At 49.3% G+C, this 11,677-nt stretch overlaps 1 protein-coding gene across 2 annotated transcripts; it reads left to right on the top strand.

The window, feature by feature from the left end:
• The first annotated feature begins 390 nt into the window (after positions 1–390).
• Creg1 (cellular repressor of E1A stimulated genes 1) lies at positions 391–11,094 on the top strand. Of its 2 annotated transcripts, XM_028864376.2 has the most exons (4): positions 392–777; positions 5,066–5,185; positions 6,250–6,434; positions 10,439–11,094. In XM_028864376.2, exons 1-4 carry the CDS (start codon positions 424–426, stop codon positions 10,440–10,442), a joined length of 663 nt encoding a protein of 220 aa, XP_028720209.1. In that variant the 5' UTR covers positions 392–423; the 3' UTR covers positions 10,443–11,094. The 2 variants fall into 2 exon arrangements, with proteins under 2 accessions (XP_028720210.1, XP_028720209.1); XM_028864377.2 differs by lacking the exon at positions 10,439–11,094 and having other exon boundaries at positions 391–777; positions 6,250–6,438.
• Positions 11,095–11,677: the final 583 nt, after the last annotated feature.

The following is an 11,677-nucleotide window of genomic DNA, read 5'->3' as shown; positions in this document are numbered from 1 at the left end:
ATAAATATAAAAAACAGTAGGTAAACAGAAAAGAGTAAGAGCATACGCAGAAAACTTGTTTTCTCTCATATACCAGGCACGCATACTCAAAGACGCTAGAAAAGGAGGTGCGTGCATGAAGTCAACCTTTTTCCTAGCAGCGTGATTTAGGCAAGTTGCCTAATTTCTTCTAAACCTCACTTATTCGTCTGTAAAAAACAAAAAACACCAAAAAACAAAAAAACAATAATAATGAGCATTTCTTTAGTGCAAATCCGCAGTCTCTAAAGAGCTGAGCGCAGAACGGAGCGCTGGCTGCACAGGGGCCACGCCCCCTCCTGCCTGCTCATCTCTGATTGGCCCCCTCGGAGGGCCGGGACCCTGGCGGGCTCCAGTTACCCGGGCAGGGTTAGGTGGCGGGGCAGGGACTCTGCAGACGGCGCCATGGCTGGCAGTGCTCTTGGGCCTGCGCGCTCCCTGCTCGCCGCCCTTCTGGCACCGGCGCTGGTGGCACTACTGGTGTCGTCGGCCCGGGGCCGCGGGGGCCTGGACCACGGGGACTGGGACGTGGACCGGAGACTGCCTCCGCTGCCACCTCGCGATGACGCGGCGCGCGTGGCCCGCTTCGTGACGCACGTCTCGGACTGGGGCTCGCTGGCCACTATCTCCACGCTGGAGGAGGTGCGCGGCAGGTCCTTCGCGGACGTCATCTCCCTCAGTGACGGTCCCCCGGGCGCAGGCATCGGCGTGCCCTACATGTACCTGAGCCCGATGCAGCAACTAGTGAGCGACTTGCAGGTGAGCGGGAGCGCCGCGCGGTTCCCCAGGCTGGGCGCTGCGGGGCTGGCAGCCACAGGCAGACCAGGGAGCGAGCCTCTGAAGTTCAGTTCGCCCCGGAGAGCGTGGGTCTTAGAGATAAGAATTTTAAACCCAGTTCAGATGACTGTCCCTTCTGGCCGGCTCTGGCTAGGCGGAGACTGTAGCATCCCAGATGTTGGGCAACTACCAGGAAGTTCCTGCTCGCCCCTGCTACTGTTGTAAGCGCTTGGGGTAAATTCTTTGCCTGTACCTGGAGGACTTCACACCCTTCAAGCCGTCACGAGTCATCTTAAGGGACTGACTCTGCATGAACTGGGCGCTTGTCATTTAAAGGCTTTGCAAAGCATACAGATGGTTGGATAGTTCAGCATTTGGCTTATGTGACTTCAGAGCTTCTCTCTCCTACCTCTCCAGAACTTTCCTATCAACAGTGGGGAGCTACCACACAACATTATGACTGACAGCGTTCTTTGGACTGCATAAGCAGAGTGGCCTCAGTAGAGAGCAGGACTCTTGGAAGGGCTGGTTCCTCTGTGTCCTTGGCCTACTCTCTGGTGGAATACACCTTGGGAGGGAAGAGCCACACAGGTGTCCAGAATGGAGCCTGACTTGGTGGAGGGTCTTTGTGGCAAAGCTGGGAAGCCACAGTGCCCTGGTACAAGTGAGATGAGAGAGAGAGAGACTTTAATCGAGTGCTTGTATCATGTTCCGAGAGCTTTCCTGTTCCATTCATTCCATTTACTGTCTCTTGGAATAACTCTTAGGAACAGATTTGACTATTTCCACTTCACAGTTGGTGACATGAGGTTAAGTAATATGAAAAGGCCAACCCTAGTTCACCTTAGATCCACCTGTCTTCAAAGCAAAAGCCACAGACTGGGACCCATGAACCCAGAGACCAGTTTCTGTCAGCCTACACAGAGTTCTGTTTCGTTCTAAACAAATTTATATTAGTTACTGCCTTTTTAAAATAAATCTACATATTTATATTTTATGTATGAGTGCTCTGCATGTATACCTGTGGGCCGGAAGAAGGCATCAGGTCCCATTATAGATGGTCGTGAGCCACCATGTGGTTGCTGGGAATTGAGCTCAGAACCTCTGGAAGAACAGACAGCATTCTTAAGCGCTGAGCCATCTCTCCAGCCTTAGTTACTGTCTTTTAAAACTGCAATTGTATGGGCTGGGGAAATAGCCCGGATGGTAAAGCACATGCCATGGATGCATGAAACCTGGGTTAGGTCTTCATTATTCAGGTAAAAAGTGAGGTGTAAGGGCATGTACCTGTGAGCCTCACTGGACAGGAGACACAGCTCCTCATGCAGTCAGCCTTGCTGAGTCAGTGAGCTTCCGGCCCCAGCAAGAGAGACCTTGTCTCAAGTCTCAAAAAACAAAAGTTGGACAGCTCCAGTTTCTGAGGAGTGACATCCAAAGTTGACCTCTGACCACACCATACACTCATTAGTACATGTACACCTGTGGTATACCTGCATTCTGCACACACACACACACAGAGAGAGAGAGAGAGAGAGAGAGAGAGAGAGAGAGAGAGAGAGAGAGAATAACAAATACATAGAGTTTGTTTAAATTTTTGTCTAATTTGTCTAGACAGAAGAACACTTCAGAGACCAGTGGTGAGGTTTGAGTCTACTTCCCAACGGGACGCTCCTCTTGTCTAGTTTTCCAGCGTGTAGTGTTTTTGTATAATACATGTTTATAGGAAGAATTTGTGGCTGCTGGCTGATAATACAGTACCAAGTTGGGCTGTAGAGCCAGCGAGTCAAAAATAAAATTGGTAGGGATGCAGGAAGCTCTGAGCTGTATCTCAGTGTCTCATGAAGCAGGCTCAGTGGTGCAGGCCTATAGTCTCAGTGTTTGGGAGCTGGTGGGCAGAAGGGTTAGCGGTTCGAAGTTACTCTCGGTTGACTGGTGAGTTCACAGCCCGACTGGACTGTAGAAGGTCCTATCTCGAACAAAACAAAATCCTTTTATCTTCCCTTCCTCCTTGGCTACTTCTCTCTTGTGATATGACCAGGCTGTTCTTTTCCCCTTTGACCCACTAAAAACAAGACAACTTCTTACCCCTTGGTTCTTCTGACACAGCACATTATATGCACAGTCACGGTTTTCCTTCTGCTGAGGATTTACTTCCACACTTGTTTTCCTGTCGGACCTCACCAGTCTTGAATTTCTGGTCTTGTATTGCCTTCATTTAGTATCCGTCAGATAAGAGTCCCATTTCCCTCTTCTTCTTGGACATTGGCTCCCCTTGACTGTCGGTGTCCTGGTTTGTGGAATTGGTATTTTCTCAATAACAAGTTAGAATTCTCGCTGCCTCTCCAAATCCCTCTGTTTCTCTTCCGCTTCCTTTGTTTCCATCTGTGCTCCTTCCTCTTCATTCACCTGGGCTGAGGCCAAGTCCTCACCACTTCCTGCTAGAGAGTGCTCCAACAATTTAACAGACTTACAGTAACAAAAAACTCACCGCCCTCCTCACAGGGGGCTTAGCTAGCCCAACACTTCCTCCTACTGCTTAAGAATCCCCCTAAATGTTTCTCAACCTGGGTGTGGGACCTGGGGAGATGGCCCATCAGGAAAAGAGCCTGACGTGCAAGTGTCAAGGGTTCAGATCCAGAGCACCCACATAGAAAACCAACTGGACTGCCTGTCATTCCACTGCTTAGCAAATGGAGACAGGGAGTTCCTGGGACAAGGTAATGAGTTCTGGATTGGGAAAAAAAAAAAAAACCCTCCCCATCTTAGTAAATAAAGTAGAGATTGATCAAAGAAGATACCAAGGTCAACATCTGACTCCCACACATGTATCTGCCTACATACATGGAAACACACACACACACACACACAGAGAGAGAGAGAGAGAGAGAGAGAGAGAGAGAGAGAGAGAGAGAGAGAGTAAAATAAAGAAAACCTTGGGTACAGATTGGTGCCAGGAACCATCATTTTAACAAACCCTGTAGGGGATTTGGAAAGCACTGCTTGAGGATGGATTGCAAATTCCAATCTAGACACCTGAGCTTGGGTTTGCTCCTCTCCTCCCTGGCTCCTCCACCCCTGGCTTTCCCTTGCGTTGGCTTTCTCTGTAATGGCTATGGTGTCTTATATTTCCCTGTTGTGTGTTACACAGTCAACTTTCCCTCTGCCTTAATACACCGCCCTACTCCCGTCCTGATTTTGATGTCTGACTTTTCAACTAGATCTGAAATTCACAGGGAGAAACCTTACCTGAGCTCTCTCCCTTTTTGGGGGTGGGGGTAGGGGGAGGTTTGGGGGGAAAGGGTGGGGAAGTTCCTCTCCTCGTCTAACAGCTTGAAGACAGCGAACATTTTAGCTAGAATTAAAGGTATGGCACCACCATGTCCAGCAAGATTGACTTTATTTTTAATTATGTGCATGTGTGGCTATCTGTGTGTGGGTGCCCTCATAGGTCAGACATGGGATCCCTTGGAGCTGAAGTTACTTACGAGTGGTTGTGAGCCACTTGATGTGGGTGCTGGGAACTGAACTTGGGCCCTGTGGAAGAACAGTACATGCTCTTACCTTCTGAGCCCTTTCTTTTCCCTCTTTCCTGAGGGTCTCTGAGACTCAGTGTTTTTGATGGGTCATTGTGAAATAGTAAAGTTCACCGTGAAAACACTTGGGGTGAATGCAGTCGTGAATTTGCCGTAATCTGGAACGATGCCGGGTTCTGAAGAGAAATGAATTAGGAATCGCTCAGCCTTTGTGTTTTGGATCTGAGTTAAGACTTCTCTTGTTATAGAAGCTGGGAGAGAAATAAACAACTCTCCCTTGTTGAGATCACGTGACAACTTCTGCGGCTGCGAGATAACCATGCAGCATGATTCAGCTACTTTCTTGTTTAAATTATGTAATTAGGCTGTTCAGGCAACTGTGGGGTTTTTATGCACTGTTCTGTTAAATTAGAGTTTGACCCTGTGATATTTTGTTGAGGGCTGTCACCAGCCCTGATTTGGGGGATACTATATTTATAATTCTGATAATTATGGAACAGATATGCTAAAACATTCCCCATAGTTTGTTAGTTTAAACCGTGATACATCTCCACACACACTTTGTGGAGATCGGGACTGGTTTCTACCTGTGGATTGTATCCCCCTAGTTTAAGGTGGCCTACAATTCACTGTTTTATGGAAGTGTGATACATTGAGGGATGGTATGTCCGCAGTTCATATTATACCTTTCCAGAAACCGTATTTCACACTGAAGGATTTTCTTGTTCTCTCTGCAGGAAAACCCACAGGCTACGCTGACATTGTCTTTGGCACAGACTGTCTTCTGTAGGAAACATGGGTTTGATCCACAGAGTCCCTTATGTGTCCATATAATGCTGTCGGGAACTGTGACCAAGGTAAGCAGTGACTTCCATGAAGAGAGATGGCTTGAGAGAACATCGTGGTATTAACACAAGGAAAGGGTCTTTGGAGAATATCATGCGATTGGTTTGTTAGTGGGTGCATGGTAAGAATATGTTCTAACACATACAGTGATTCCAGGAACTAACAGCTCTGACCAGGGTCTGTAATGTAGGTGTTCAGTAGGGCTCTTAAGGGCAAGGGTCCTATGTCCTGGAGCCACACATGTGCACCCAGGAGGCTCCTGTATAAAAACACTCCTGCTAAGAGGTATCTGCTCATCCAGAACAATTGCCCTCTAGTTTCACATGGGCTCCATGCCCCCATGTTTGATACCAACAAGAGGAGTGTCTGTCACTAACTGGAAGTACGTTTGGATGGTTTGGGATGAGTGCTGTAGAGAAAAGGTTAAATGAAATCAACAGTGCTGAGTGTGGCGGCGCATGCCTTTAATCCCAGCACCCAGGAGGCAGAAACAGACAGTCCTCTGTGAGTTCGAGGCCAGCCTAGTTTACAGAGTGAGTTCCAGGACAGCCAGGATTTCATAGTGAGACCCCGTCTCTAAAAAGAAACAAAAACAATGAAACCAAATGACCCACCGAATGCCAGTGGACAGGTGTCACGTACACCGATCTTATTGCTGAGCCAGAGATTTGCTTCCTGGCCATCATGACTTCTGGTCTGGACATCCTCTGTGGGTGGAGCCCTTGACGGACAGGAGTGAGCCGGGGAGTTCCTTGGGTTCCATTGTGTTACTTCTCGGCATGTTCACCCTTCACACATGCGCTTTTAACATGTGCTGGTCCTGGGGTGAGTGTGACGGTACTCTCACACCCGGGTGACATTACCGTTGAACCACGAACCTCCATCCTTACAGTCGTTTCTACTTTGATTTGCGTGTTGTTACAAGTTTGAAATCCTTGTTATCTGTTTTCTGAAGATCAGGATTTGCAACTGAGTTAAGTTCTCCGCGGGGTGTGTGGAGTGAGAACCACAGGTTCTTAGGAAAGAGAATCGAAAGTGCTGGAGTGAGACTGTTTCTCTCCCGTTTGTCCTCCAGGTGAACGAGAAAGAAGCGGACTATGCCAAGAATTCATTGTTCCTGCGACACCCTGAGATGAAAACTTGGCCTTCCAGCCATAACTGGTTCTTTGCTAAGTTGAATATAACCAACATCTGGGTCTTGGACTACTTCGGTGGGCCCAAAGTCGTGACACCTGAAGAATATTTTAATGTGACGTTGCAGTAAGTGATCACACATCCTCTACCTTCTTAGCATTGCCGCCTTTCCCAGCCTCCCGAGGCAAGGGGCCTGATCGTCTCCTATGATGTAGATAGACCCTTGCAGAATATAGGATCCCCTCTCAAAATAATGAAACACATAGGATTACAAAAGAAGCCAGGCACAATAGCACGTGCCTTTAGTGCCAGCACTTGGGATGCAGAGGCGAGAGGATTAGGAATTCAAGGCCAGCCTCAGCTATGTAGTGAGGTTGAAGCCAGCCTGGGTTTCAAACAAAAACAAACAAGGAAGATCCAGTGATGAGCCTGTAACTCTCAAAGTAGTGAAGACCGGAGACCATCTGACATTACCACAACCATAACTATAACACAGTTGGAAGGGAGCTTTGGGTTCTCTCTTGCTGTTGGAGACCGTCACCGAGACAGCTCACCCCTATGATTTGTCATCTGTCATCATCACGGAGGAATGACAGATTTCACTTAGCGCTCAGTGAAAATGGGGGGAAGTTCCATTCAAGTCCCAAGCCCCCATGAGCTCTCCCTGGGGTCTGGGCTTCCAGGTTGAGAGCCAGAGTTAAGGCTGTGCCTGTCGGACTCTAGACAGAGCGTATGGGTGACTTGGGGTGACTGTTTCTAGGAATCAGAGCTGCTGCTCTGGACTGCGCTCTTTCATATCCGAGTCTGAGCAAGTGACCCTTCCCTGTCAGCATCACTGGGGAGAGAGAAGGGGGCTGGAGGTGTAAGGTCAGCAACGGGGTCCTGGAGCTTGGGTACGAATCTCAGCATTGCAAAATAAGAAAGATAAAATTACCAAAGGCTGGAGACATAGCTCAGCAGCCCGAGGTTCTATTCCCAGTACCATCTTGTCTGAGAGTAGAGGAGAAGCAAAGATGGCCTGGGGCAGGAAGAAGGGGATGATCTGATCTGGGGTGAGGTCAGAGGACAGAGTGTTTCCTAAGTGACAATAGGAATGTTGGTGGGTATGACATCCGCAAGCCTGCCAGGTGACAATGGTAATACTAACAATAGCAGCTGGAGTCTGTGGAACGTGTTTTGCAGGTCGGGGCTAGGCCGATTGCTTCATGTGGTTAGCTTAATTTCTCACCACACCCCAGGGCAGCAAGCAGTGATTCCTAGGCTGTACAATAGAGCGTCTGCCTGAGAAACGTCAGGCTTGCTTAATGCCTTTCAGCCAGGAGGTGGCAGTGCTGGGATTTAAACGCACGGTGTCCTAGCTCCGTCGCCCTCAGGGCTCCTAACCGCGCGCTGTTGCTGGGGCTGCCCCTCCAAGTTCGTTTTCCGTTTTCTTCCCGTTTGTAGTGACCGCCGGCTCTGTCGGGGGATGGGTGAGGATTACTAGGATAGATTTATATGTCGTGCCTGAAAGAAACTGGGTGCAGTAAAGAAACCAAAATAGCCGGGTGAAAAGGGAAAGTTTATTCCAAACTGCCAAGGCTGTCTCCCGGGAAAGCAAGGGGAAGCGGAAGGGGAAAGATTTCTAGGGTTAAATGAGAATGGGGGAAAGGGGTGGGGCTTGTGAGCAGGGGTGGGCTTGTGAGCAGGGGTGGGGCTTGTGAACTGGGTGGGGCTGGTGAGCTGGGGTGGGGCTGGTGAGCTGGGGTGGGGCTTGTGTGCAGGGGAGGAGCTTGTGAGCAGGGGTGGGGCTTGTGAGCTGGGGTGGGGCTTGTGAGCAGGGGTGGGGCTTGTGAGCTGGGGTGGGGCTTGTGAGCTGGGTGGGGCTTGTGAGCAGGGGTGGGGCTTCTGAGCTGGGGTGGGGCTTCTGAGCTGGGGTGGGGCTGGTGAGCAGGGGTGGGGTTGTGAGCAGGGGTGGGGCTGGTGAGCTGGGGTGGGGCTTGTGAGCAGGGAGAACGGAGCTTAGAGGCTAGCAGTACCTTGTCAAGGTTCTTAGGCACCACAGTCGCATGTTAATGGAACAGCCACAGGTTCCTCTTACAGGAGATAAAGAGAACGACTCCCTTTTTAGCAAGCAGGAACTTTCTTCAAGTTCCTGAAAGAATGGTGCCTTTTGTCTAAATGCCCGACCTTGGGAAAAGATACTTCTCCGGGATCAGATGATGCCCCGTTCTGGAGCTGAAATTCCTAGTGTCTATGTATTCTCGTGTCTTATTCTGTTAGCGAACAGCCCATGTTAAACTATGCAACCGCCACTCAGTTGTAAATTTTAACGGCAAGGCTCAGGGTTATTTTGTTTTCTTGTGTCTGGATTCTGAGCAGAGCTGAGGGAAGTGCATGGCCCAGGCCACAGCAGGTGTTGGGGAGGCAGCTGCTGATTGGCAGCTGATTGTAACAAAGACTTTCAAATCGCCTGAGTAAAGAATCCAGCCGTCCCAGCATTGATTTTGCGGCCCTGTGTGCAGAGAAAAGGCGCGGGGCCTCTGACCCTCCTCTGGGCTGGCCGAGCATCCTCCCTTATACGACTGTGGAGGTAGCAATTGCGAGATTATTACCAGGCACCACATTATCAGGAAGAGTGACAGCAAGAATGATGGGCTGCTCCTTGAGGTTAGAGTTTACCTTCCCGGGACATCACAATCTCTGAAGTGCAGTTATCTCTGTGTAAATAACATGCCCCGGGCAGCGCTTACTTTAATAACAAAATAAAATTATGTTTTCCCATAAGTCTCTGCTCTGAGTGAGTAAAATAGAGGCTCCCGCTCTGTTATAGAGACGGGTAAGTGCTTTTCTGCAGCTCAGAGATAAGACAGAACCTTTGGTCTGGTCCTGAGGGAAGGATGGGAGACCAGGGCCAGGCATCCCCTGCCGCGGCAGCACTAGGGAAAGAAGTCGCCTAAAAACTGCCGCAGGTGCCTGTGGCCTCTGATTGCTACTTCCGAGTGAGTGAGACCTCCTCTTAGCTCCACACTGCCATTTGCTGCCAGAGCCGTTACAGTCAGGGAGTGTACAGGTCTATCTGTGAGGACCAGGGTCTGCACATTCTCAGGAGCCACTAATGGGGGCCTCACGGCATTCTGGAGTTTCTCTATGTTGGGGCCACCTTGAGGGGCTTGCCCAGATCCGCCTCAGAAGATGTCATTTCTCTAGCTAGCACAGACCCTTCTGCATGCAGCTGACGGCCGTGACACTGAGATGGTATCCTGAGAAAGTGTCCACACAGGGACCCGGAAGTCAGGGCTGACGTGAGACCAAACTAAATAGCTTGCGTCGTTGGTTGCTGGACCAAGCCGGTCTGCTAATTTGCATGTTGAGGGAAGGTTTGAAGGACTTCAGGATGTGTTTGCAGACATCCTGGAGGCAGCCCATTCTCAGGAAGGGCTGGACAGGCTTCACTTTGTCACTGACTCACTCAGATGTCTCCTACCAAGACAGAGGCAGAGATTTCCTAGTTGGATGTTAACTCCATCAGGGACAGGAGGACAGACAAGGTCCCTCCCAGCGTGGCCCAGTACCGTCAGGTATAGGCCAGGCACTTCTCTCTTGTTCTAATGTTCAGGACCCTTTTGTTTTGTAAAGGTTTCTGCTCCCTCCCTCCTCTTGGAGAGTCTTCTGTATCCCAGACTGGTCTAGAACTCTCTATGTAGCCAAGGATAACCTTGAACTCCTGATCCTCCTGCCTCCACCTCCAGAGTTCTGGGATTACAGGTGTGAGCCACCTTGCTGAGTTTATCCAACTCAAAGTTTTGTGAATGCTAGACAGACACCATCCTCTCCACTGAGCTGCATCCCAGCCCTGTTCCCGATTGTTTGTTTGTTTTTCGTTTTAAACCTTCAGAAATTCTTTTTAAACGAGGTCCTGACAGCAACAGGTATCCTGGCACCCTGAGGCATTTCTCGAGACGTCAGAATCATACATGGAGGGCAGAGGAGCTTGCTAAAGGATTATTCTTGGTCCCTGTCCCGCACATCTTACAACATTAAACTTTTAGGTCCTGAGTTTCTCTCGTCTTTCCTGGAAACAAATGAACTTTGAAGACTGGCCCATCCAGCTGATAAGATAACTAATTGTTCGTCTCTCTTTCCCTCTCCAGGTGACGCAGAACATGGTGACACCAGCGAGGAGTCTTGGATGGCTCCTGCATACTTAAAGGGCTTGACTTATCTGCACCTTCCCCGGGCTGACTCTGCCCCCTGCTGGTTGATTTGGTGGCTTGCCTGTTTACAGAATGTTGGTGGTCCTAGACCTGATCTCTTGGAAAGATGAAGTTGCTGGATTTAAAACATGTATTTTGAAGCCATTTTCATAGAAAAATGCCATTCATTATAATCAAGGATTTTCCCCCATCTATTCCCAGTGTTTTTTCTTCAGTGGTGCCCATAGATGGGCAGCATAGGCCAGGTGTAGATTGCCCATTGGCTTTGGAGGTACAGAAGTCCAGGCGCTTTATTCCTGATGGCCACTGTCCCTGGAGAGTGCCCTCCCTCACCCAGCTGCCTTGAGCCTGTGCAGAGGGGCCTGGAGTGGGGAAGCCTGGGCAGCGGGTGTGCCCCGGATGCAGAATGCCCCTGTGAACCCTTCAGACGTGGAAGGGGGTGAGCTTCCTATTCATGTCTGCTTGTATGGCTGATCCAGCACAGGACAGAAGTATCTTCTGTAAAACTCTCTAAACATTTTACATGATAAAGTCATAGTTACCCAGAACAAACAAGTAAAAAATATTTCCTGTTTTCATTTTCAACCTAAGTAGACACCGAATATTCATTCTTCATCCTCCAAAATATATACACACGGGCTGGGGGTGGGTGCCGCCTGCTGGATAGAGTGCTTGTCCAGCGGACATGGGGCCCTGGGTCTCGTCCCCAGCATTGAAACAAACGGGTCAGAACCCCAAACAATGTTTTTTTACTTGCAGAAGAAAAGAAAGGAATTTTGTCTGTGTTGGGTTTTTTTTTTACATAAATAAATAAATAAATAAAGAAAGAAAGAGAAGAAAGAAAGAAGAGAGAAGAAAAAAAAAAAAAAAAAAGAAAGAAAGAAAGAAAGAAAGAAAGAAAGAAATGCAAAACAAGAGGAATTAACCCAGGCACCAACCATAGCCCAAGCCTTCCTCAGATGTTCTGTATCTAGAAGCTTCTAATGCTGCCACCTGAGTCACCCATCTGTGGGAGATAACATGGTAACATGATATTAAAACATGTGTCTGGGTTAGAGGGATGGCCCAGCTTTTAAGAATGTAGACTGTGCTGGGTGGTGGTGGCGGCGGCGGCCGCAGCGGCGGCGGCGGCGGTGGTGGCGCACGCCTTTAATCCCAGCACTTGGGAGGCAGAGC

The sequence above is a fragment of the Peromyscus leucopus genome, chromosome 15 (genome assembly GCF_004664715.2).
Source record: "Peromyscus leucopus breed LL Stock chromosome 15, UCI_PerLeu_2.1, whole genome shotgun sequence".
NCBI classification, from domain to species: Eukaryota; Metazoa; Chordata; class Mammalia; order Rodentia; family Cricetidae; genus Peromyscus; species Peromyscus leucopus.
Note: the sequence above shows the minus strand (reverse complement) of the source record. Positions and strands in the feature narration are given on the sequence as shown.

Excerpts from the sequence above, each read along its gene's own strand:
- Creg1 (XM_028864376.2), top strand. The coding sequence starts at position 424 with ATGGCTGGCAGTGCTCTTGGGCCTGCGCGCTCCCTGCTCGCCGCCCTT. Across the intron at positions 778-5,065 it reads AACTAGTGAGCGACTTGCAG|GAAAACCCACAGGCTACGCT; the intron begins GTGAGCGGGAGC and ends TTCTCTCTGCAG. Across the intron at positions 5,186-6,249 it reads TGTCGGGAACTGTGACCAAG|GTGAACGAGAAAGAAGCGGA; the intron begins GTAAGCAGTGAC and ends TTTGTCCTCCAG.